Source organism: Pristis pectinata, chromosome 5 (genome assembly GCF_009764475.1).
Source record: "Pristis pectinata isolate sPriPec2 chromosome 5, sPriPec2.1.pri, whole genome shotgun sequence".
Taxonomy (NCBI): domain Eukaryota; kingdom Metazoa; phylum Chordata; class Chondrichthyes; order Rhinopristiformes; family Pristidae; genus Pristis; species Pristis pectinata.
In genome coordinates, this window is record NC_067409.1 from 10,080,571 (window position 1) to 10,106,746 (window position 26,176).

Below are 26,176 nucleotides of genomic sequence, written 5' to 3' on the forward strand. Positions count from 1 at the left end.
TAAAAAGGTGGGGGGAGGGGAGGTGGAGCAAGAGCTGGCGTGTGAGAGGTGAATCCAGATAAGGAGGGGTGATGGGAAGATGGGGGAGCGGGAGAGTGGGAACGACGCAAGAAGCTGGGATGTAATAGGTGGAAGTGACAAAAGGGCTGAAGATGATGGAATCTGAAAGGAGAGGACAGTGGACCACGGAACAAAGGGAAGGAGGTGAGGAGGGGAACCAGTGGGAGGAAGGTGTGGGTGGTGGACAGATGGAGAGGGTGGGGGAGGGGAAAGAGATGGGGTGATGGGGCCGGTGGGATAAAGGAAAACGAAAGGGTGGGGGAACAGAGGAGAGTGGTTCCCAGAATTAGAATTCAATGTGCATGGTCAGGTTGGAGACTACCAAAGCGGAATATGAAGTGCAAATGGTATGTTAAGCCTTACTGTGTTTTGAGTACAGGAGAAAGGATTTATACAGGGCTTTGATGAGACTACACCTGGAGTATCACGCGCAGTTTTGGTCAAAAAAGAAAAGATCCCTGCCATACCTAAGAAGACATCTTGCTATAGAGGGAGCCAATAAAGGTTGACCAGATTGGTTCATGGGATGGTGGTACTGTCATATACAGAGAGATTGGATTGACCAGGCATTCAGAAGAATGAAAGGTATTGCATAGAAACATATAATATTCCAACATGGTTCAACAGGCTGGATGTAGGGAGGTTCTCCCTCGCTTGGGGGCAAGGGAACTCCTGAACCAAGGGTCACAGGGTAAGACATTTTGGGCTGAGATGAGGAGACATTTCTTCACTCAGTGGGTGACGAACATGTGACATTCTCTACCCAGGACATCTGTGAAGGCCAGGTCACTGAATATGTTTCAGAAGGAGGCGGATATATTTCTCGACACAGAAGGCATCAACAGATATGGGGAATCAGCGAGAATACGGTATGGAGATAGAGGAGATGGTGGAGCAGGCTTGAAAGGCTAAACAGCCTCCTCCTGCTCCTATTTTTCAATGTTTCGATGGGATATTTTATTGCAACTTAAGGGCACATTTGGGACTTTTACCTCCTCCTGCGCAGCCATACTTAGCTATATTTTCCAGCATTTTCAGGGTACATAAATGGGTTTTGTTCAGTAAGGGTATCAAGAGAAATGGAATCAATTCAGGGATTTAAAGATGGTGAGGATTAGCCGTGATCTGAGTGAGAGCTGCTCCTGTTCTGGACGTCAGAGGCACGGATAATGGAGAAGGGTATCTGAGGTTATTTAGGACTCTTTAGGGAATGTACTTGATGTATTAAGGAATAAGATTGACTGTCATAGGATGTTAAAAACACTGAGTTTGGTATTGTTTTCATCTTTACACCAATGTTCACATTGTAAATTAAAAATCCCAAACTGGCCATTTCTGGCTTTGAACATATTTATGCCAATTACTTTTGTAATTGATTTGTAAACACTGTTTGTAACCTAATCCTTACACCTGCCCTTGACAGAACTGACAGAGGGTGTTGGTCTGCAGTGTCCTAGATTGGGGAAGAGAAAATTGCATCGGGTTCTGTGTTGGTCTGTGTGCATGCCTGTCTGTGTGCGCTTGTCCGTGTGTGTGTTTGTATGCATGCAAGTGTGTGTGCACGCGTGTGTGTGTATGTGCATGTGTGCAGCGTGTGTGTATATGTGCATGCGTGCACTTAGTGTGCTAACACCCAGATGTAAATGCAGATAGTTTGATCAGGAGGCAGGAAACCAGACGACATTTATAAAAGCGGTTGGGAGAATGCAGTGTGGTTCTGAGATACTTCATTCTGAAAGGTGCTATATAAATGTAACCTCTCCTTCTCTTTCCCTTCGAGCTCTCTTATCTCACTTCACTGCCTGGAACCAAGTGTTCACAAGGGCATTCAGATAAGAAATGTACCACATCTGTTACCTTGCTGCTGTCTTTGAATTTTCAGAAACAACAGCCAGAGGAGATTCTGTCGGTAGAACATACCCCCCACGAGAGGGGCACCATCCAGAGGCAGGAATCTATGTCGTGTGACACAGAACCAATGCCCACTGCTTGCCGATGTGGCAGTCAGGCCCTCTGTCAGGATACAGGGGTGGAGAGTTACGTGGAAAGCCGGGGCATCAGAGAGAAGACAAATGGAACAGAGCTGGGCAGGGGGAGGAAACTCTCAATGAACTGCACAGTCCCAGCTACAGAAGACCTGCTACAGCCCAGGTCCCACAACGATGCACCGAGGACAAGAAGGTGGGTGTAAGGAGAAATGGCCGTTAGTTCCTTCCATCTACGTAGGTGGTCCTCGGGGTCAAGGATGACCTGCTTGCACTCTGATTCTGAGGTAGCCAATGGATCTCCATTCACTGCTACAGATGGAATGGGAGGTCCTTGATGGGAATTGTGGATGGGTAGTTTGGGAGGTGTTGCACTTCTGCTGTTTCCACTGGGCTCCTGCGTGCTCCTACTGAAGGGACCCGACCTTCTCAGTGCCCCTTCTCTGTACTGAATGGTCACGGGTCAGGGATTGCCGAGAGTCGGTGGGGATGTCACACTTTCACATAGAGGCCTTGAAAATATCATTTCCTCTGTCCCTTGTCATGATGGAGCTCAGAATAGAGTTCTTATTTCTGGAGAGTGGTGTTGGGCCTGCAAAACGATGAGACCTGTCCAACAGCCAGCTGAGTGTAATTAGAGCCTTGGTCCTGGAGAGTTGGCCTGGCATTGGTTCCCTTTCCCTGCCAGTAGATTTAGAGGATGTTGCAAAAACAATGTTGGTGATATCTCTTCAGTGCCTTGAGGTGCCTACTCTAGGTAGTCCATGCCTCAAGCTTATAAGGTAGCAGGGATCACTGCTGTCCAGTCAAAGTCAAAGTTGAGTTTATTGTCATCTGCACAAGTACACGTGTGCACAGGTGCAATGAAAAACTTACTTGCCACAGCATCACAGGCACATCGTATCAGATACACATCATTCACAAGAAAAACATAAATTAAGTGTAAATTACAGAAAATTATACAAGAAAGAACACAATTAGAAACAAAAAAAAGTCCACTGTAGTGCCAAGTGGTCATAGTGTGGCTAAACTGAGGTAGTGATTAGGGTTGTGCAGGTTGGTTCAAGAACCGAATGGTTGAAGGGAAGCAGCTGTTCTTGAACCTGGTGGTGTGGGACTTCAGGCTTTTGTACCTCCTGCCCGATGGTAGCTGCAAAAAGATGGTATGGCCCAGATGCTGGGGATATTTGATGATAGATGTTGCCTTCTTGAGTGTGTCTTCTTGCCTCACGTAGATATTTTCAATGGTGGGGAGTAATGTACCAGTGATGTAATGGGCTGAGTCCACTTCTCTCTGTAGACCGTGAGTATTGTGCCTGGTGTGAGCACTCTTCATCTCTCTCAGACAGTGAAAAGATGTGGTAGCACAGGGAAGGTGATGGTGAATTTCATTAGTGACACTTGCCTTCACTGAGGGGTGGCTCCAGAGATACGGGAAGTGATCCACCTTGTCCGTGGTCATGTTGTCGACATGATTATCGGTGGGTGCTGTTCTGCAGTGCTTGAGTTGGTTGAACGGCTTTGGTTTAGCGGATGTTTAGTATAAAGCCTATTCCCTTGCATGCTTCAGTGATCGAGTTGATGATTACATGGAGCTCTGTCTGAACATGTGCTTCTACACGTCTGTATACTGGAGCTCGATGACTGGAGAGATCTTTGTTCTGGAGTGGAGACAGAGCACAGAAACAGGCCCTTTGACCATCCACCACCCATTTACACTGATCCTACTCCAAGCCACTTCATTCTCCCCACATTTTCATCAACCCCCCCAGATTCTACCACTGACCTACACACCAGGGGGCAATTTACAGCAGCCAATTACCCCACCAACTTGCATGTCTTTGGGGTGTGGGAGGATACTGGAGCACCCGGAGGAAACCCACACAGTCACAGGGAGAACGTGCAAACTCCACACAGAGAGCACCTGAGGTCAGGATTGAACCCAGGTCTCTGGTGCTATGTCACAGTGGCTCTACTAGCTAAGCCACTGTGCCACCCTGGCTGAAGGGCCAAATGACCTACTCCAGCTCCTGTTCATTGTTCTGTGAGCCTCTGGATCTCCTGTGATCCACATCCCACAATGATGTCACAAGATCGCAAGGCAAAGGAGCAGAAGTAGGCCATTCGGCCCATCGAGTCTGCTTCATGAGCTAAACTAAACTATTCCCATCTAGCCCCAATTTCCGGCCTTTTCCCTATATCTCTTGATACCTTGACTAATTAGATACCTATCAATCTCCTTCTTAAACACCCCCAATGATTGGGCCTCCACAGCTGTATGTGGCAAAGAATTCCATAAATCCATGACCCTCTGGCTAAAGAAATTTCTCCTCATTTCTGTTCTAAACGGGTACCCTCTAATTCTAAGACTGTGCGCTTTAGTCCTGGACTCACCCACCAAGGGAAACAGCTTAGCCACATCTACTCTGTCCAGTCCTTGCAACATTCGAAATGTTTCTATGAGGTCCCCTCTCATTCTTCTGTACTCCAGTGAGTACAGTCCAAGAGCCGACAGTCGCTCATCGTATGTCAGCCCTTTCATTCCGGGAATCATCCTTGTAAATTTTCTCTGAACCCTCTCCAACATAAGTACATTCTTCCTAAGATAAGGGGTCCAAGATTGCACACAGTAAAACTGTACTAAAGACAAAAAGGCAGATGAAAGGAGAAATGATCATTAGTTCATTGCCTACGTGTGCTTGGCACACAGATGTCCAACATTTCTATTTGTGAGACCTGAAACACAAAAACAGAGAGTACAAGCTCAGTACTGTCTTTTCATTACAGCATTTCAATAATACTTCGTGGCAACTCACTGCAACTGCTATCTACTCCTCTTCTAAATAAATAATTTAAGGTGAGATGGGGGAAAGTTTAAAGGAGAAAGTTCACAGTATGGGACTCCCATACTGTAAAAGGACTGGATGGGACAGAGTTTGTCAAATATGTTAAGAAAAGTTTCCTTAATCAATATGTAGTGGTCCCAAATGGAGAGAGCACGACACTGGATCTCCTCTCAGGGAACAAGACAGGGCAGGTGACAGAAGTGAGTGTAGGGGAACGCTTTGGATCCAGTGATCATATTTCCATTAAAGATAATTATGGAGAAGGTTAGGACTGGTCCTTGGGTTAAGATTCTAACCTGTAGCTTAAGATCAGGGATACTGTAGGAAGGCAGGTGGATCGGAGAAGGGAGTGACCAGCATCTCACCATCAGGTGTGGGTTTGTAGGTGGATGTGGGGAGGTGTTGGGGGATTGGGGGGGGGTGTGTGGGGTGGAAGAACAGGATCAGTTGGACCAACAGTAGTATTCTGCAAGTATGTGTGTGTGTATAAAGACAAATTGAGAAGTATATGTGTATAAGGACAGATTGACAAGTGTGTGTGTATAAAGGCATATTGAGAATAGGGTGTGTGTCATTGTGATAACGTATTTAGTTATACAGGTATCACTGCTCTATGCTCCATTGTGTAAGGACTGGCACCCTGGTGGGGTACTGGAAGGGTGATGGTGTCAGTGGTTTACTGTGCCAGCTGATCACAAGGTGAGTAAGCAGGAAGAATGGATCCCCTGTTGGTCTCTGTCACTGCAGATTCTATTACTCCCTTGGCTAGTGGCTGCGTGCCAGGTTGACTTAATCTGTTGGTACCCTGGAAACCTGGGATCGTGACATGCCTTTCGTAACTCATGACAATCCTGTGAACTCTCAGTGCTTTAACACATAACCACATTCCCTTTTCTATTTGAAAACCATAACAGGACACAAAAATAGTTCTTTTTGAAGCCGCTGCTGGTTTCTCCGGGAGGAACACTAGGCCTCGTATTAATAAACAGATACAATCAATCACCGTGTCCAGATTGAGGCATTAGGTCCTGATCACTGGAGCTGAACATCTGTCAGATGCTAATGGCTTGTCAAGATAACAAGGCTCTTAAAGTCAGTCTGCACAAGCACACAACAGAGGAGGCAACAGTTAGCAGTTATTGGTTGAACAGTTTGGTTAAAGGATTAGCATCGTATATTTAATATTTACATCCCATTAGAAACTCTAATCCAGTTAAGTAAAATGAGGAACTGTGCACATCGTTCAGAACTGATGTCTTGCAGCTGTGGATTTATAAATGTTTTATTTATAAATATTGTATATTTTACATCTGGTCAGTGCTTTAGGTTCCGTGTCATAGAGTCAGAGAGAGACAGAGCACGGAAAGAGGCCCTTTGGCCCATTGAATCTGTGCTGACCGTAAACCACCTACTTTTACACTAATTCTATGCTAACTCATTTCATTGTCCCAACATTTCCATCAACCCCTCCCTAGATTCTACCTTGCCCCTACACCCTGGAGGATGTGCAGTATAGATTCTCCAGAATGAAATTTGTATTCCAGGAGTAAAACTGCCAGGGACGATTACATAAACTGGAATACAGCAGTGATAACTTAGCCAGTATTCAACAGAGTAATGGCTGATAGGATCAAAAGGGAATTGATTTCCATCATTGGAGGAGGCCCAGTCTGGAGGCAGAGTCTAAAAATTAGACCCAATCCTTCTTGGAGTTAAAATTTTAAAACTTCTGCATGAAAAGGCTGGTTGAAGTTATATTTTGTAATGTTGGTTGAGAGAGAAATATTAACCAGGAACCTGGAATAGTTCCTATTTATTTTTTTTCTCTCTCTGGATAATACTTGAGAACCTTTCACGTCCACTGACGGGGCTGTGGTTCAAAGACTCATCCCAAATAGGTCACCTCCAACAATGTAGCACTCCCTCAGTGTGCCACTGCAGTGTCAGCCTGGAGTTTGTGCTCCTGCCTCTGGAGTGCGTTTCGAGTGCACAGCCTTCCAGTTCAGAGCTACTAACTGAGACAGGAATAATGCACGACGGATGGCAACTGACGGGAGATGTTGGCAGCAACAACTAAATGATTGGGAAGGGTGAAATAAATGACAAATGGCAGAATGAGTAACAATGAAAGGAGGTATCATATATAGAACATAGAACAGCACAGCACAGGAACAGGTCTTTCAGCCCACCATGTTGTGCTGAACTAATTAAATTAGTAATTAAATGCCTAATCAAACTAATCCTTTCTGTCTACACAATGTCCATCTCCCTCCATTCCTGGCACATCCATCTAAGAGCCTCTTAAATGCCTCTGTTGTAGTTACCTCCACCATCACCCCGGCAACCCATTTCAGGCACCCACCACTCTCTGTGTAAAACTTGCCCCGCACATCTCCTTTGCACTTTCCCCCTCTCACCTTAAGTGCACGCCCTCTGGTATTAGACATTTCGACCATGGAAAAAAGATACCACAGGACATAATTTTAAGGTGATTGGAGGAAGGTATAAGGGGGACGTCAGGGGTAAGTTTTTTACAGTGAGTGGTGGGTGCGTGGAAAGCACTGCCATCAGAGGTTGTGGGGGCAGATACATTAGGGAGATTTAAGAGACTCTTAGATAGACACATGAATGATAGAAAAATAGGGGGCTATGTGGGAGGGAAGGGTTAGATAGATCTTAGAGCAGGATAAAATGTCGGCACAACATTGTGGGCCAAAGGGCCTGTACTGTAGTGTTCTATGTTCTATTGTCCATCTATGCCTCTCATAATCTTATAAACTTCTGTCAGATCTCCCCTCAGCCTCTGCCGCTCCAGAGAAAACAACCCAAGTTTGTCCAACCTCTCCTTATAGTACCTGCCCTCTAATCCTGGTAAACCTCTTCTGCACCCTCTCCAAAGCCTCCACATGGATATAGATGGGTGGATGGATACATAGATGGATATCTTGCAATATAATGTATTAGAATTGATGTAAATAAAACTAAAGGTGAGGAAAGATGTGGCGTGGTAGCATTGGGGTGGTGAACACTGTCTGCAGGTTTGCTGAACTCGGATCAGTGGCAGTCCAACAGTCCCTGCTCTGACCTCCTCCAGTGTATGGTTTATTTCATTGTTGCTGAGTGTGGTTTTCTTCTCTTCTGCCTTAGTCCTGATTTTCTGGTCGATGCCACTTTAAGTTCCTCTGTCTTCCCTTTCCCTATGGTCGGCTGCCAGTGCTCCAGCTGTGTCTCCTTCTTTAGCAACTACAAGCTGATAAGCCGTCGAAATGGCCATGACAAAGAGATCAAACCGCTGCTGCACTTCCAGAGGTGAGCTTTGTCTGTAGTCCGCTTCCTTATCTTGGGTTTATTATGAGTGAAACATAACTTGAATCAACATTATTTATTTATTGATTGGGATTTGGGCTTCACTGCAAAGGCCAACATTGTCCATTTCCAGTTACCCTTTAGAAGGTGGGAGTGAGCCACCTTCTTGAACTGCTGTAGTTCTTTTGGTGAAGGTGCTCCCACAGTGCTGTTAGAGAGCAAGTTCTAGGGTTTAGACCCAGTGATGGTGAAGAAGTGGCGATATACTTCCAAGGCCGGGTGGTGTGCGACTTGGAGGGGAACCTGTAGTTGGTTGTGTTCCCATGTACCTGCTGCCCTTGTCCTTCTGGGTGATAGTGTTCATGGGATTGGGGGCTGCTGTCGAAATAGCCTGGGTGAGAACTTGATGTAAGGTATCTTTATTAGTTACATGTACATCGAAACACAGAGACTACAGATGCTGGAATCTGGAGCAACACACAAGAAGCTGGAGGAACTTAGCGGGTCAGGCAGCATCTGTGGAGGGAAATGTACCTTGTGATTCCTACATAATGCCTTGCAAAGCTTGGCTACAGCAGGGTGAATCGATTTATGAAAGAGAAATCATGTTTGACTATTGGAGATATTTGAGGACCTAGGGTAGATGCAGAAAGATCAGTGGATATGGAGCAGTTGTATTCTCAGAAGGCTTTTGATAAGAGTCCACATAGGGGGTTGCTAAATAAGATTAGGTCACATGGAATTCAGGGTAATATACTGGCATAGATTGAGAGTTGATTAACATGTAGGAGTAGAAGTAAATAGATTAGAGTCTCAAGAGACATATGGCCCACCTCCCCCAAGATGTCTACTTGGTCCAAAAATATCTGAGATCCTTCTCAGGTTAGTAGGCTGTGACTAATGGGGTATCACAGGGATTGGTGCAGAGGCCCTAACTATTCACAATCTATATCAACCATTTAGCTGAGGGGTCCAAACTCTTGATAATACCAAACTGAGGATATAAGTGGGCTTCAAAGGAATATGGACAAGTGGAGTGTGACGATAACGACATGGTGGGTGGTGCACAGAGTGGCCAAATGTGAAGTCATCCACTTCAGCTGAAAAATTGCAGATGCTGAGTATTCTTTCAAATGGTGAGAGATGAGGAAATGTTGTTCAAAGGGTAAATCATGGAAAGCAAAAATGCAGATGCAGCAGCCTAGTAGAAGTTGAGTGGCATGTTGGCTTTTATTGCAAGAGGACTTGAGTGTGGGCACTGGGGTGTCTTGCATAGGACATTGGTTGGAGTGTACTTGGAGTATTGTGTATGATTTTGTCCCCTTTTGTTATAGGGGGAGTGCAGCAAAGAATTGTTCCTGGGAGGGTGTGTCTGTCACATGAGGAGAGGTTGACTAGGCTAGGTTTGGAAGAATAAGTGACCACTTTGAGACATGCAAATTATTTGAATGGCTGAACAGGGTAGGTGCAAGGAGAATGCTTCCCCACGCTCCCTAAGGAGTCCAGAATTAGGGGTCGGTCACTTAAGACCAAAAAGGGGAAAGATTTGCATACTCGGAGCATGACCATCTAGTATGCTCCTATACCAGCCGCCTTTGACGACAATTTAAGTACTTGTCTGGATATTACTTAACTGTTGTGGGAGTACCTGGCTCCACCATCTCAGGCAACATGTTCCAAATTCCAACCATCCTTTGGCTTAGAAAAATCTTCCTCAGATTTGCTTGTTTATATTGAACACTTCCGGGTTGTATTGAACTCAAATAGGTTTAAGGTGAGAGGGGAGAAATTTAAAGGGGACCTGAGGGGCAAGTTTTTCACACAGAGGGTGGTGAATATCTAGAATGAGCTGCCAGAGGAGGTGCTAGAGGTAGATACGACTACAATGTTTAAGAGACATTTGGAAAAAAGTAGATGGATTTGGGCCTAATGTAGGCAAATGGGATTAGTGTAGATGGGCATCATGGTCAGCATGGATGAGGTGGGCAGAAGGGCCTGTTTCTGTGCTGTTCTGCTCTATGATTCTATTCCTGTTTCACTCCTGTAAAATAGGCACAGAGTCAGTGAATACCCAGGCCATGTGTCACAGACATCATAGTGACGACCTGTGCAAATCACGGGGTGACAAATCAATGAATCTTTCACAAGGATTGCTGGAAAGGGCATGTGCAGAATAAGTAACATTTTCAGTGCTGCTCAGGCAGTTTAAAGAGGTAAAAATAGTAATTCCACCTGGTGAATAAGTATCTTCTAATGCGATTCATGGGGTGGCAAGGCGGTACAGCAGTTATTGCTGTTTCATAGGTCCAGTGTCCTAGGTTTGATCCTGACGCCCGGTGCTATCTGTGCAGGGTTTGCATGTTCTCTGCTGTTTCTTCCCACATCACTACCATGTGCTGGTAGGTGAATTGGCTACTGTTAATTGCCTCTCAGTGTAGGTTTAATGGCAAAAAGAATTAAGAGTAATTTGATGGGCATGTGTGTGTTTGTCCTGAAGTATTCAGAGATTGGATAAATTCTTGAATTTAGCTAAGAAGCTTGAGGTGGGAGGTAAAGTGCTCCTGGCTTTCTCTCGCCATGACATGTTTATTCTTAAGAAAGGTCCTAATGAATGGTATCGTGCACCATGGTTTAACCTCTTCTTCTGGTCCTCCCACAGGCAGAAACTTCCCATCAACGTAAACGATTACGTGATTGTAAACGGCAACAAGTCAGGCACTGCTCGCTACGTTGGCCATTTAGACAGTTCAGGAATGGCCAATGCCGTCTTTGTTGGCATTGAGCTGGACGAGCCTCGTAAGTACCGTTGCGTAGAATTCACCCTCTTTAGGTACCCGAAATTGGTGCTGTGTTTAGTCCTAATGCTGAATTGGGGGACCCACACAGGAAAATATGCTGAATTGGCAAAATCTGCCTTTATTTTCAAAAAAAGTGGCGAGTATGTTTCCCTACTACTCTCTATTGCTCTAATTTATGAAGTGCACATTCTCCAACAGCAGATGTTTGGACCTGCTTCCCATGATCTTTAGCTGCTGCTGCATCATTGCCACCAAGGATCATGGAAAGCAGGTCCAAGCCTTAAAGTACACTCCTCATGGCAGCCATAGCAACTATACAAAAGGCAGCCAGAAGAACATGGAACATAGCACACTGCACGGTAGCATAGCGGTTAGAGTGATGTTATTACAGCACCAGCGACCTGGGTTCAATTCCAGCTGCTGTCTGTAAGGAGTTTGTACGTTCTCTCCCCGTGTCTGCGTGGGTTTCCTCCGGGTGCTCCGGTTTCCTCCCACATTCCAAAGACGTACGGGTTAGGAAGTTGTGGGCATGCTATGTTGGTGCCGGAAGAGTGGCGACACTTGCGGGCTGCCCCCAGCACATTCTTAGCAACGCAAAAGGATGTATTTCACTGTGTGTTTCGATGTACATGTGACTAATAAATAAATATCTTATACCTTGTCTTATCTTACAGCACAGTACAGGCCCTTCGGCCCACAATGTTGTGCTGACGTTTTATCCTGCTTTAAGATCTATCTAACCCTTCCCTCCCACATAGCCCCCTATTTCTCTCTCATATAAGGGAAGGGGAAAATGTGTGTCCTCACTCTTACACTCAACTTCACAAAAACCCCATGATCCTGCCCTAACATTTACTCCTATGTCAAAGTGACCCCATGCCTCTGTGAGCTACATTCTCACAATGCAGACTGAGATCAGAGAACTATCTCTTCAGGGAAGAGGTGCTGCAGACGCTGAAACACGGAAAACTGATCAGCTGTGTGGACGGACCAGTGATCATTCAGGCACGCCCAGTGAGGAAGCAAAGTGTAGATGTCCCTGCGGGGACATTAATTCACATATAGCTGGCAACTTGGTTCCATTTTCTTGACAGTGTTTTGCACAGGTTGTAGGAACATAGACAGAACGACACAGGAACAGGCCCTTCGGCCCATAACATCTGCACTGAACATGATGCCAAATTAAACTAAATCTCTTCTGCCTGCACATGATCCACATCCCTCCATTCCCTGCATATTCATTGTCTATCTAAAAGCCTCTTAAACGCCTCTATGTATCTGTTTGCACCACTGCCCCCGGCAGCCCGTTCCAGGCAACCACCACTCTCTGTGTAAAATAACTTGCCCCGCACATCTCCTTTAAACTTTCCCCCTCTCACCTTAAATGCATGTTCTCCAGTATTAAACATCTCTACTCTGGGGTTAAAGGTTCTGACTGTCTACTCTAGCTCTGCCTCTCATAATTTTATCAACCTCATCAGGTCTCCCCTCAGTTTCCGACGCTCCAGAGAAAACAACCCAAGTTTGTCCAACCTCTCCTTATGGCATATGCCCTCTAATCCTAATAAACCTCTTCTGCACCTTCTCCAAAGCCTCCACATCCTTTCCGTAATGGGATGACCAGAATTGCACACAATACTCCAAGTGCCGTCTAACTGAAGTTTTATACAGCTGCAACGTGACTTCCTGACTCTTATACTCAAGTGCCCCACCAATGAATGCAAGCATGACGTGCGCCTTCCTTACCACCCTATCTACTTGTGTGGCCACTTTCAGGGAGACATACGTAATTCATAATGGCTTGACAGGGTGGATGCAGCGATGATGCTTCCCCTGGCTGAGGTATCCGGAACCAGGGGTCACAGTGTCAAGATAAGGGCTGGCCATTAAGGACAGAGATGAGGTGAAATTTATCCAGTGGGTGGTGGATTTTTGTAATTCTCTACCTGCGGAAGCCCAGTGGCTGAGTATATACAAGATGGATGTCAATATGTTTTCGGACATAGAACATTGCACAGTACAGCACAGGAACAGGCCCTTCGGCCCACAATGTTGTGCCAAACTAATTAAACTAGTAGTCAAATGCCCAACTAAACTAATCCCTTCTGCCTACACAATGTCCGTATCCCTCCATTCCCTGCACAGTCATGTGCCTGTGTAAAAGCCTCTTGAACACCTCTGTCGTATCTGCCTCCACCATCACCCCTGGCAGTGCATTCCAGGCACCCACCACTCTCTGAGGGGAGGAAAAAAATACTTGCCCCGGACATCTCCTCTGAACTTACCCCCTCTCACCTTAAATGCATGCCCTTTGGTATTAGACATTTCAAACTTGGGAAAAAGATACTGACTATCTACTCTATCTATGCCTCTCATAATCTTATAAACTTCTATCAGATCTCCCCTCAGCCTCCACTGCTCCAGAGAAAACACCCTAAGTTTGTCCAACCTCTCCTTATAGCACATTCCCTCTAATCCAGGCAGTATCCTGGTGAACCTCTTCTGCACCCTCTCCAAAGCGTCCACATCCTTCCTATAATAGGGGCGACCAGAACTGAATCCAATACTGCAGATGCAACCTAACTAGCTGCAGCATAACTTCCTGACTCTTGAACTCAGTGCCTCAACTAATAACGGCAAGCATGCCATATGCCTTCTTTACTGCCGAATCAACCTGTGCAGCCACTTTCAGGAAGCTATGAACTTGGACCCCAAGATCGCTCTGCTCATCAACACTGTTAAGGGTCTTGCCACTAATAGTGTACAGTCCCTTTACATTTAATATCCCAAAGTGCAACACCTCACATTTGGCCGGGTTAAACTCCATCTGCCATTTCTCTGCCCATATCTGCAACTGATCTATGTCCCGCTGTATCCTTTGGTAGTGTTCTACACTATCCACAGAACAACCAATCTTCATATCGTCTGCAAACTTACTAACCCACCCATCTACGCTTTCATCCAGTTCATAGATCACAAACATCAGAGGTCCCAGTATGGATCCCTATGGAACACCACTAGCCATGGACCTCCAGCCAGAATAAGTCCCATCGAGCAGTACCCTGTCTTCTATGGGTAAGCCAGTTCCAAATCCAAACAGCCAATTCACCGTAGATCCCATGCACCTTAATCTTCAGGGTGACCCTCCAATGAGGGACCTTGTCAAATGCCTTACTAAAATCCATGCAGACAACATCCATAGCTCCACCTTCATCAATCACCCTCATCATCCCCTCGATAAACTCGATCAAGTTAGGGACACTAAGGGAATCATTAAAGGGTATGGATAGTACAGAGTATATGGCACAGAGATAGAATGTAGCTATATTCTGACGGAATGGCAGACAGGACACGAGGGGCTGAATGGCCTACACCTGCTCCCATTTCTTATGTCCTTGTATAGGTTGCACGTATGCATTAGTTTGAATAATTGAGTGTCGCACATGTTCATATTATGGTTGGACAATGATAACAGTGCTAAGGTGAATCTCACCTGGAGGTGCGAGATCCAATTTTCCGCCTGGTAGTATTTTAATTGGAAAAAGATACAAGGGCATTAAAACTTGTACAAAACAGTTTGTGCACATTTTACATGTAAAACCTGTGCAATGTAGAGTTATTGTCACAGAAAGAAGACAGGACAGAAACAGGTCCTTCAGCCCACTGAGTCCAAGTACCCCATTGAGCACCCATTTTTACTAAATTTACACTGATCCCATTTTATTCTCCCCACCTTCCCAATGATGTGGGAGGAAACCGGAGCACTTGGAGGAAACCCATACAGTCACAGGGAAAATGTGCAAACTCCACACAGACATCACCGGAGGTCAGGGTCGAACCCAGGTTGCTGGTGCGGTGAGAATGTGACACCCCAGGGACACTTGGGCAAGAGCCTGTGGGTGACATTCATCCCAATTGTTCCAATCTTTACCACATCTTCAATGAGCTGCAGCTCCTTCCCCTTTAACACTCTGGTCCCACAATGAGATCAATCCTTCCTTCACCCTGTTGTGGGTGCTGCACCAGCTGACTGCTTCCTTGCACTGTGAGGTGGCTCTGTGGAAGCACTCTTGTCCATACATTAGAAGGTTGTGGTCTCAAGTCCACAGCCTTTGAGCTCCAGTTTACACCCCACCACAAGTGTCTATGCTTCACCTTATACCTCCTTTCGACGTCACACTCATTGGGAGCTCACCACATCAGAGTAATTTTTTGTCAGTCCATCTCCTCCACCCATGGCTCATTCATCCACCTTTCCAAGAAGTGCATCGCAGAACCTAGCAACTCACTGTGCCAATAACTTGCTCCTCATCTCTGCTCTGGTTCCATTCAGACCCTGTTCATGTTAATGCTTCCAATTTCAACCAGACAGTTGTTTGATAGGCAGTTACCAGGGAAGAGAAAATCAGGAGCATCAATAGCACTATTTATGGAAGAGGGCTTTTAGTTGTTGAGGGAAGGTGGGACCGTTCTCCTTGAAGTGGAGATTAAGACAAAAAGTAGTCATAGAATTGCTATGGTGCAGAACAGGTCACCAGAGCTAGTGGAATAATCCCCTCAGAGCTGCTGCTCCTGCTCATTCTGACTTGGATCTCTCATCCAGGGCATTAAATTTGTGCCTCCTTGAAACAGGTACAGCTTCCCTCTGTTTACTTGGTCCAACCCCATTGTGACCTTGTGAACCTGTAATAAATCTACTCACAACCTTTAGTTCAAGGTGACGTTCATCAAAATCAAAGGGATCTGTTCCCACTGGCAGCAGGGTCAGAGATGAAGGGATATAGCGACGTAGGATAATTGGCAAAAAGGGGGCAGAGATTGAGTGGTTTTTGTTTTAGATTGTGATCTAGGTCCCACTGGATGAAATAGACTTGGGAGTGACTTTCGAAAGGAACAGGAGAAACACTTAAAAGGGAAACATTCTTAGACCAATAGAGGAAGTGCTGGTGAGTGAGCTATCAAAGGGATGGCACAGACATGATGGGCTGAATTGACTCCTTTGAGGTTAAGGAGGTTTGGCTTGTCACAGAACACTCCAAAAAATTTCTGCAGATGTACTGTTGTAAGTATCCTGACTTGTTGCATCATGGTCTGGGACGGCAATTCGAATGCACAGGGACATAAGAAGCTGCAGAGAGTAGTGGACTCAGCCCAATGCATCACAGACATATCCCTCCCCACCATCGGGAGTATCTACAGGAGGCACTGCCTCAAGAAGGAAACATCCATCATCAAAGATCCCACTATCCGGGCTATGCCATCTTCTCGCAGCTACCATCGGGCAGGAGGTACAGAAGCCTGAAGTCCCACACCACCAGGTTCAGGAACAGCTACTTCCCTTCGACTATTTGGCTCTCGAACCAACCTGCACAACCCTAATCACTACAGTATAGCAACATCATAACCACTCTGATCACTTTGCACTAAAATGGACTTTTTTACTGGGTTCTAATTGTGCTCTTTCTTACAAAAAATGTGTATAACTTATGCTTAAGTTATGTTTCTCTTGTGAATGCTGCTTATCTGATGCTATGTGCTTGTGATGCTGCTGCAAGTAAGTTTCTCATTGCACCTGTGCACACATGGACTTGTGCAGATGACAATAAACTCGACATGCTGTGTAAGATGAGATAAGATAAGATGAGATATCTTTATTAGTCACATGTACCTCAAAACACACAGTGAAATGCATCTTCTGCGTAGAGTGTTCTGGGGGCAGCCCGCAAGTGTCGCCACACTTCTGGCGCCAACGTAGCATGCCCACAACTTCCTAACCCTTACGTCTTTGGAATGTGGGAGGAAACCGGAGCACCCGGAGGAAACCCGCGCAGACACGGGGGGAACGTGGCAGCTTCAGCTTTGGTTCCTTGAATCATGTGGCTGATAACTGCCAGAGAGCAACAGAAGGGTTCAGCAGTGAACCTGCGGCTCCATGACAAGGCTGTAATGAACACTGGCCTTGAACCATATGCCTGCAGGTTCAGACCTGGTCGTGTGTTGGTGGAATGGACTAGAGTTCATCTCCCCCAACAGTTATCATTAGAACAAGAAATGTGTGCAGAATGCTTGGTTATATTGCCCGATCTAAAGGTTTTCAATTATCTGTTTGGATTTCAGATGGAAAACATGACGGCATATTTGAAGGAAAGAGATACTTTCAGTGTTACGAGAACTTTGCCATATTTGTCCCCATGCATGAGATATTTTATGTTATAAATAGAAAGGTAGGATGGGAATAAATGCATTAAAATTGTGGCTCTGGTGCTTATGCATATACAGAATTATTGATAGTAATGCAGCTCTTGGCAGACGTCAAAATAAATGGAGACAAAGTTGTAGAAAGGATATCCAAAGCCATATCCACGATATTGGACTTGGGAAGAAGCAGGGTGTGGGTGAGGCAGGGGAAGCAACCGCACAGAGACCAAAGGCTCTCAATTGTAGCATCTATCAGTTTCAAGATATTCTAAGACCTTTGTACCTGACTGGGTGATGTTACCATTGGAGGAAACATTGCAGATATCCATAGCAAACACCAACCAATAGATTGTAAATCAGGTTGGTTGACGGTTAAATATTGGGCTGATATTGGAGCCACCAACATCTGAGAGGGCAGAAGGAACTTTGATTTAACGTTGCATCTGAAAGACTTGACCTTCGGGAGCACTCTTCCTGTTAGAACCCGGATGGTGATTGTTGGCAAATTACTGTTTAAACTTCCACTGGGAAAATGCAAGGGGTGATATCAAATAAAAAATGACACAGCTTATTTTACCTCTCTTCAGCGTAGAGATACCGGGGCCTTTTGTATGTCTTGTACTGTTGCCCAGAGTGGGAGAGTAGATTGAGTACAGATCAGGGACAATTATCAGAGTGGCCAGTCACAATACAGATGCTTGGTATGTTTGCATTGTTACTTTGCTTAGACTGAGACATGATTAAGATCATTCAAATTTTCATGCAGCCAAAGAAATCCATTTCACCTCCAGCACTGAAGTCAGCACAACATCGATATTCTCTTGGATCCCTGAATTCTCTGAGCAACAATGCTGGGGCTCGGGGGGAGCACAGCCATCTGGCCAGGAAGAAAAAGCAGCACTTGCCCAAGGATCTTAACCCAACCAAGAGAATCCTGAGGAGATCTGGCGCCTCTTCCTCCTCCCGGACACTGGACGCAGCTGCAACCCCTTCTCAGGAAGAATGGAGTGATGGGAATGAGAGGACAGAGAAGGCATCGGTCTCACCCTTGCAGCCCAAAGTGAACACCCGGGCTTTCACCATCACCGCCAGTCTACCTCCTGACTTCAGCCACTACAGACCAGTCCACGCCGCAAGCAGGGCCAGCCCCAGGAAGGTTGTGAGGTGAGTCCATTGTGGATCTTCTAGTCCTCTCCAAGGATATGTTATGGCTTTGCCAGCCACTTTGAGTGGCCAGTTAGTCCATTTCATCGTAGGGAAGCTGAAGGTGACTGAAACAGGGATGTTGCCCAGAACACTGGTGCCTTCCTTTTTATATGGAAAGAAGTGTATCTCTCACGGCAGAGTCACTGTGGTGATGAAGGATAGAACATAGAACAGCACAGCACAGAACAGGCCCTTCGGCCCCCAATGTTGTGCCGACATAGCTATTCCCTCCTACCTACAGAATGCCCCTATCCCTCTATTTTCCTCTTTCCTGTGCCCATCCAAGCCCCTCTTAAAAGCCCCAAGTGAATTTGCCTCCACCACCCTATCAGGGAATGCGTTCCAGGCATCCACCACTCTCTCAGTAAAAAATGTACCCCTCACGTCTGTTCTGAACCTACCCCCTCTCACTTTAAATGCATGCCCTCTGGTATTGGATCGCTCAATAATGGGAAGAAGATATTGCTTGTCCACCTTATCTATGCCCCTCATAATTTTCTACACCTCCAACAGATCACCCCTCAGCCTCTGCTGCTCCAGAGAAAAGAGCCCACGTTTGTCCAGCCTCTCCTGATAGCACATGCCCTCTAATCCAGGCAGCATCCCAGTAAACCTCCTCTGCACCCTCTCTAAAGCCTCGACATCCTTCCTATAGTGAGGTGACCAGAATTGCATGCAATACTCTAAATGTGGCCTAACCAGATACATTGCACCTATTTTGCACAAGGCACAGTCTCTTAGACAGCAATTATCTGTTTTGACTGTTAATTGAAATAGTCCAGTAGGAATTTTTTTACATCCAGTTGAGAGGATTAAATGGGCCAGGTGGGGGGGGGTGGGGGCTCAGTTTAAATGCTAACTAGAGGACAGGACCTTATAGCCCACCTGGGGAGTCTGAAGATGTGCACTCAACAACTCCGAAACAGCTTCTTGCCCTCTGCCGTCAGATTTCTAAACGGTCCATGAATGCTACCTTGTCATTCCTTTTTGTTTGTACTTTATTTTTGTGATTTATAGTAATTTTATGCCTTTTCAAAACAAAAATTTTATGTCTTTGCAAAACTGCCCCCGCAAAACAACAAATTTCACATCATATAAGTCGGTGATAGTAGATCTGATTCTGGTGGTCCCCTCTGTCCTGTTTCTCTCTCCTCCTGATTTACCCAGTTCCCCCTACACCCCACCCACCCCACAAGCCCCTTCACCCTGTTTCGTTGCCCATCTCTACCTTCCCCATCTGCCCATCACGCACACACTCCTCCCACTGAGTCCCCTCCCCTCAATGTTCCCATCTGCCCACCTCCTTTATCTGGTTCCCTGCTCCTCCTTCCTCCCCTATCAGACTCCACCACCCGCAGCCCTCTGTTGCTTCCACCCATCATGTCCCGGCCTCTGTCGCCACTTCTACCCTTCCCTCCTCCACCTGCCCATCACCCCTCCTCACCTGGATCCACCTATCGCCTGCCCCACCCCTTCCCCTCACCTCTTTATACTGGCCATCTCCCCTCTACTCTTTCGGTCCTGATGAAGGGACTTGACCCGAAATGTCAACTGCTCATTTCCCTCCACAGATGCTGCCTGACCCGCTGAGTTCCTCCAGCATTTTGTATCATCTGCAATCTCTTGTGTCATCCTCAGTTTAATGCCTCGTTCAAAAGAAGGCACCTCAGACAGTGATGTAGTGTCTCCAAAGTGCACCGGAGTGGCAGCCTAGACTGTGCTCACGTGCGGCTATGAGAATCGAACCAATTGATTCAGAAGTGAGTGCTCATAACTGAGCCATGACATTTACTCCAGTGGCCTGGATTATGTTGAGACTGGGCACTCATATACAATTGCATGGTCAGGTATAGGACATGAACTTGCAACTTCCTGCTCCAAACAGTATTAGTCATAGAGAGTCATACAGCACAGAGACAGGCCCTCCAGCCCAACTGGTCTGTGCTGACCAAGACACCCATCTAAGCTAGTCCCATTTGCCCGCATTTGGCCCATATCCCTCTAACCATTTCCTATCCGTGTACCTATCCAAGTGTTTTTTAAATGGTGTTAACATACCTACCTCAACATTAATGTACCAGGCAGCTCGCCCCATATACTGACCACCCTCTGGGTGGAAAAAGTTGCCCCTCAGGATCCTATTAAATCTCTTCCCCTCTCACCTTAAACCTATGCCCTCTAGGGCAGGCACGGTAGTGTAACGGTTAGCATAACGCTATTACAGCGCCAGTGACCCGGTTTAAATTCCCACCGCTGTCTGTAAGGAGTTTGTACATTCTCCCCGTGTCTGCGTGGGTTTCCTCCTGGTGCTCCGGTTTCCTCCCACATTCCAAAGACGTACAGGTTAGGAAGTTGTGGGCATATTATGTTGGTGCTGGAAGCGTGGCGACACTTGCAGGCTGCCCCCAGTGAAATGCAAAAGATGCATTTCACTGTACATGTGACTAATAAAGAAATCTTATCCTTTGATACCCCAAACTTGGGAAAAAGACTGTGCACATTCACGCAGGAGTATTCTATGCCCCTCATGATTTTATACACCTCTATAAGACCACCCCTCATTTTCCTACGTTCCAATGAATAAAGTCCCAACCTGCTTGACCTCTCTCCATAACTCAGTCCCTCGAGTCCCGGCAGCATCCTCGTAAATCTCAACTGCACTTTTTCTAGCTTAATGGCATCTTTCCTATGGCAGTGTGACCAAAACTGAACACAATATTCCAAATGCAACCTCATCCAAGTTTCCGGGGAGATTGCTAATATAAAACCAATATTACAGCAGACACTTTGAGTATGGAGGATAGGAGAAATAACCAACATTTTAGTTCCTGGCTAACATGGCAATATTGGAACTGCAGTTTCACAGCTCCGGTGACCCGAGTACGATCCTGACCTGCGGTGCTGTCAGTGTGGAGTTTGGATGTTCCCCCGTGACCATGTGGGTTTCCTCCAGGTGCTCTGGTTTCCCCCACAAAGATGTGTGGGTTGGTAGGTTAATTGGCTGCTGTAAATTTCCCCCAGTGTTAGATGAGTGATGGAATTTTGGGAAGAGTTCAGAATGGGATTAGTGTAGATGGGTACTCGATGGTCAGTGCAGACTCTGATGGACAGAGGGGCTTGTTTCCATGTTGTATGATGTATGACTCTAACATTAGTCAAGGTCTACTTGTCCGTTTTGAGTGTGCAGGGGTGCTGCATGTCTAAAATCAGAAATGAATGATCAAGTCAGTGAAGAACATCATTGTGTGAACAAAGGGGAGATGACACATTGTGTGTTTAGTGATGAAAGGAGTTAGCTGGGGGGGGGTGGGGGGGGTTACTGAAAAGCACTGTTGGTTATATCATTTGTTGTGTTCTTTCCACAGGCGTTGATGATGGATAACTAGCACCAGAGAAGAGTGGTCAGACTGAGGGGGATCTTTCCATTGAACAGAAGATTCTTGGAATCCTGGTTTCCCAGTGGCATACTGATGACCTTGTTTTGTGAGCGACACTGAAAATAGACTTGCACCATTGTAGACCTTGGGCTTGCTGCTGGGGCCCAGCAAGTAGCATTAGTGAACCTGCACTGACAATACCAAGACTGATTGAATCCAGAACTGGGTAGCGCTGATAGCCACACTGTCTCTGTTTACTGTAGCATCTAATACTGCTGGTACAAAACTGTATGGAATAAAACCTGCACTGAAATCAGACTGAGCTACTGTGCATTTGATATTGGTGACGTACTGACTTGTGCTCATGTCGCACTAACCGTCTTCAGTGGTACAAAGTGGTGCTTCACCTCACAAGTCAATGTTGGTTGAATGAAACCACCTGGTTGTTTCAGGCCTATTGCTTATCAGTGATATAATCTCTGGCTCCCGGGACAGGGAGCATGCTGACACAGTGGTTGGACATCCAAGACTGTCGCCCAGTGAGGATGTGTTGAGAACCTGATCTTTTGTTGTTTCATCCACAATAACTTCTTCCTTTCATTCTTGTTGAGAACTGAATGCTGAGATTGAAGGGAATCTTCACGTAGTATGTTGTGAGGCTCGAATTTAACCTTGAGGGCTGTAGTTGTCCCATTGCCGAGTATATTCAAAACTGATATTCAACAATCATGAGAGATTAGTTCAAGGATGATGGGTCGGACAGGATGAGCCACAATCGTTCTGAATTTTTGGGGGCCCGTAAACCTTGCAATGTTAGTTGTGATCTTTGCTTTCATGGGAACTTGTGTACAAAGTTTCAGCATGATAGTCTTTTTCCCAGGGTGGAAATGTCAAATACCAGAGGTCATAAGAGGAGGAAGGTTTAAAGGAGAGTTGTGAGATTGAAGAAAGCGTGCACACAGCTCAGATCTGGAACTGGCTTGAGAAATGTGGCAAAAATGCTCAAAACTGCAAACCAGCCTCAGCCTCAAATTCAATGTCTGATTAAAAACAGCATTCATTTTCCAGTGTGAATGACATAATTCACAGCTCAGATATGTGGAACAGTACAGCACAGGAACAGGCCCTTTGGCCCACCATGTCTGTGCTGACCATGATGCCAATCTAAACTAATCCCACCCGCCTGCACAAGATCCATATCCCTCCATTTACTGCTTGTTCATGTGTCTGTCTACATGCCTCTTAAATATTGATGTTGTATCTGCTTCCACCACTCCACCCAGCAGTGCATTCTAGACACCTACCACTGTGTGTAGAAAAATAATTACCTCCTGAATCTCCTTTAAACCTTCCCCCCTCTTATGACCTCTGATATTTGACATTTCCTCCAGAGAAGACAATCAGGTCACTTGGAGCAACACACAAAAAGTGCTAGAGGAACTCAGTAGGTCAGGCAGCATCTATGGAGGGAAATAAACTGTTGACGTTTCGGGCCGTGACCCTTCATCAGGACTGGAAAGGAAGAGGGCAGAAGCCGGAATAAAAAGATTGGGGAGGGGGGGGGGGGGGGAGTACATGCAGGCAGGTGATAGGTGAGTCCAGGTGAAAGGGGGAAGGTAGGAGGGTGGGGCTGGGGGGAGATGTAAGAAGCTGAGAGGTGATGGGTAGAAGAGGCAAAAGGGCTGAAGAAGAAGGAATCTGGTAGGAGAGGGCAGTGGACCGTGGAATAAAGGGAAGGAGGTGGGGAATAGATGGGCAGATCATGAGGGTGGGGGAGGGGGAAAGAGAAGGGGGAGGGGGTCATAGGAATGAGGGAAGACAGAGAAGGGGGGGAGGAAAGAGGGGAGGGGGTACTGGAAGTTAAAGAAATCGATGTTGAGGCCTTCAGGTTGGAGACTACCAAGGCGAAATATGAGGTGTTGTTCCTCCAGCCTGTGTCTGGCCTCTACATGGCAGTAGAGGAGGCCATGGATAGACATGTCAGTATGGGAGTGGGATGTAGAACTGGAGAGGCTGGCCACTGGGAGATCGTTGCTTTTGTGGTGGACAGAGCGAAGGAGTGAAAAGCAACAATCTCCCAGTGGCCAGCCACTTCAATCCTACATCCCACTCCTTCTATTCCGCCTTGGGAGTCTCCAAGCTGACAGCCTCGACATCGACTTCTCTAACTTTTGGTAACCCCTCCATCTTTTTTTTCTTCCCCCCCCCACCATATTTGTTTTCCCTCATTCCCGTGGCTCCCTCACCCCTTCTCTTTCGCCTAACCTGCCCATCTATTCCCCACCTTCCTTTTATTCCAATGGCCCACTGCCCTCTTCTACCAGATTCCTCCTCCTCCAGCCCTTTGCCTCTTCTGTCACCTCTCATCTTCTTCCTTCTCCCCCCTCCCCACCCCTACCCTCCTACCTTCACCCTCTCACCTGGACTCACCTATCACCTGTGTGTGCTCCTATACCACCACCACCCCCCCCCATCTTCTTATTCTGGCTTCTGCCCTCTTCCTTTCCCGTCCTGATGAAGGGTCTCGGCCCGAAACGTTGACTGTTTATTTCCCTCCATGGATGCTGCCTGACCCGCTGAGTTCCTCCAGCGTTATGTGTGTGTTGCTCCAGATTCCAGCATCTGCAGAATCTCTTGTATCCAGGTGACTTGGATCAACTGCCAGTGAAAATGCTCCACGCGAGCTCCTCAAACCAACAGAACTGCTGGGTATTTGCAAAGCTGGAAGAAGGCCAATTATGATTTGATAATTTATACTCTGCTCATTTGGTAATTAGCATTTTGACACACTCTGCTTGTTGGGATAGAAATGGGATCACCGCCAACAAAGAAGAACGAATAGGTTTGTGGCCAGAACCAGGGTCCAGAGTGTGGGCCAGGTCTGTGACTGGAACCAGGGATGGGATCACTGGAACCAGAGTGCTTTTATATTTCAGTTTGATTTGACAAGCTGAAATGTACAAGTGGAGACTTACAAAGAAGTTACTGCAGTAAAGGCTGGGCAAACTTGGTCTCTTCTCTCTGGAGCGGCAGAGGCTGAGGGGTGATCTGTTGGAAGTGTATAAAATTATGAGGGGCATAGATAAGGTGGACAAGCAATGTCTTTTTCCCATTATTGAGCGATCCAATACCAGAGGGCATGCATTTAAGGTGAGAGGGGGTAGGTTCAGAACAGACGTGAGGGGTACGTTTTTTTACTGAGAGTGGTGGATGCCTGGAATGCGTTGCCTGATAGGGTGGTGGAGGCAAATTCATTGGGGGCTTTTAAGAGGGGCTTGGATGGGCACATGAATGACAGGAAAATAGAGGGATAGGGGCATTCTGTAGGTAGAAGGGAATAGCTATGTCGGCACAACATTGTGGGCCAAAGGGGCTGTTCTGTGCTGTACTGTTCTATGTTCTAAAACTCAGATAATCTGGCACATTTGGAGCTTTGGTGCCAGACAGGCAGGTTTTTGGATGTCACTTATATCAATACCCCGAAAGAATCTTAATTCACTTTTTTTTCAACAAAAGATATTACATGGTATGACAACAAGTAAGTTTAAAACCCCCCAGTGGAAAGGGGGTAGGGGAACTGGGGCCCTGGTGAGTAGAAAGGGAGCAGGGGAACTACTAGTCACATCCTAGAAGAATTTCAGTGGATTCATCAAACATGACTTTTCCCTTCACAAATCCATATTAATCCTGCTCTCTTCTATTATTATTCTCAGTGTTCTGTTCCTACATCCTTCATTATGGATTCCAGCATTTTCCCCATCACTCATAGGTCAGTAGTTCACTGTGTTCTCTCCCTCCGACCTCCCCATCTCTCATCGAACAGGTTGGGGTTGAACATCCCACTCTGACCCATCTGTAGCTTCTCGCATTGTGCTAACAAGAACCAGAAGAATTTTGAGCAGCAGCACCTCATCTTCCATTGAGCACGTTACAGGCTTCTGAACTTGATATCAAATTCAACAATCTCAGGTAACTTTCTCTCTCTGAATTAGAAAGGTCAAATTCCACTGGAGGTTATATCCCTAACTATAACCTCCATTTGTTCTCTCTCTCACTCCCTTTCTTTAATTCCCTTCATCAACCAACCACCAGATGTCTTCATAGTAGCTGATCCCCATGGCAGTTCTGGCCTCCTCTATCAGAGGTGAGCCCCCTCACCCTTCCCATCCCTCTCACACTCTGTCCGCAATTTGGAACAAACTTGTTTTCCCTCTTTCCCAGTTCTGACAAAGGGTCTTCAACCTGAAGCATCAACTCTATTTCTCATTAAACAGATGCTGCCTGAAATGTTGATGCTTCCAGCATTTTCTGCTTTATTTTCAAATTTCCAGCCCGGTAGTGTAGCGGTTAGCACAGCACTATTACAGCTCCAGCAACCCGGGTTCAATTCCAGCCACTGT

General features: G+C 46.2%; 1 protein-coding gene across 3 annotated transcripts in view; it reads left to right on the forward strand.

Moving 5' to 3' along the window:
• LOC127570903 (CAP-Gly domain-containing linker protein 4-like) overlaps nucleotides 1–22,092 on the forward strand; it is an 80,556-nt gene extending 58,464 nt beyond the window's left edge. The window contains exons 6-12 of one of the 3 annotated variants that reach the window (XM_052016822.1): nucleotides 828–929; nucleotides 1,943–2,241; nucleotides 8,039–8,200; nucleotides 10,857–10,993; nucleotides 17,113–17,219; nucleotides 17,960–18,357; nucleotides 21,765–22,092. In XM_052016822.1, the coding sequence (XP_051872782.1) occupies nucleotides 828–929; nucleotides 1,943–2,241; nucleotides 8,039–8,200; nucleotides 10,857–10,993; nucleotides 17,113–17,219; nucleotides 17,960–18,357; nucleotides 21,765–21,771 (1,212 nt within the window). In that variant the 3' untranslated portion in view covers nucleotides 21,772–22,092. The remainder of the gene's footprint in view (nucleotides 1–827; nucleotides 930–1,942; nucleotides 2,242–8,038; nucleotides 8,201–10,856; nucleotides 10,994–17,112; nucleotides 17,220–17,959; nucleotides 18,358–21,764) is intronic. The other 2 variants (XM_052016823.1, XM_052016824.1) reach the window with 2 other exon arrangements.
• Nucleotides 22,093–26,176: the final 4,084 nt, after the last annotated feature.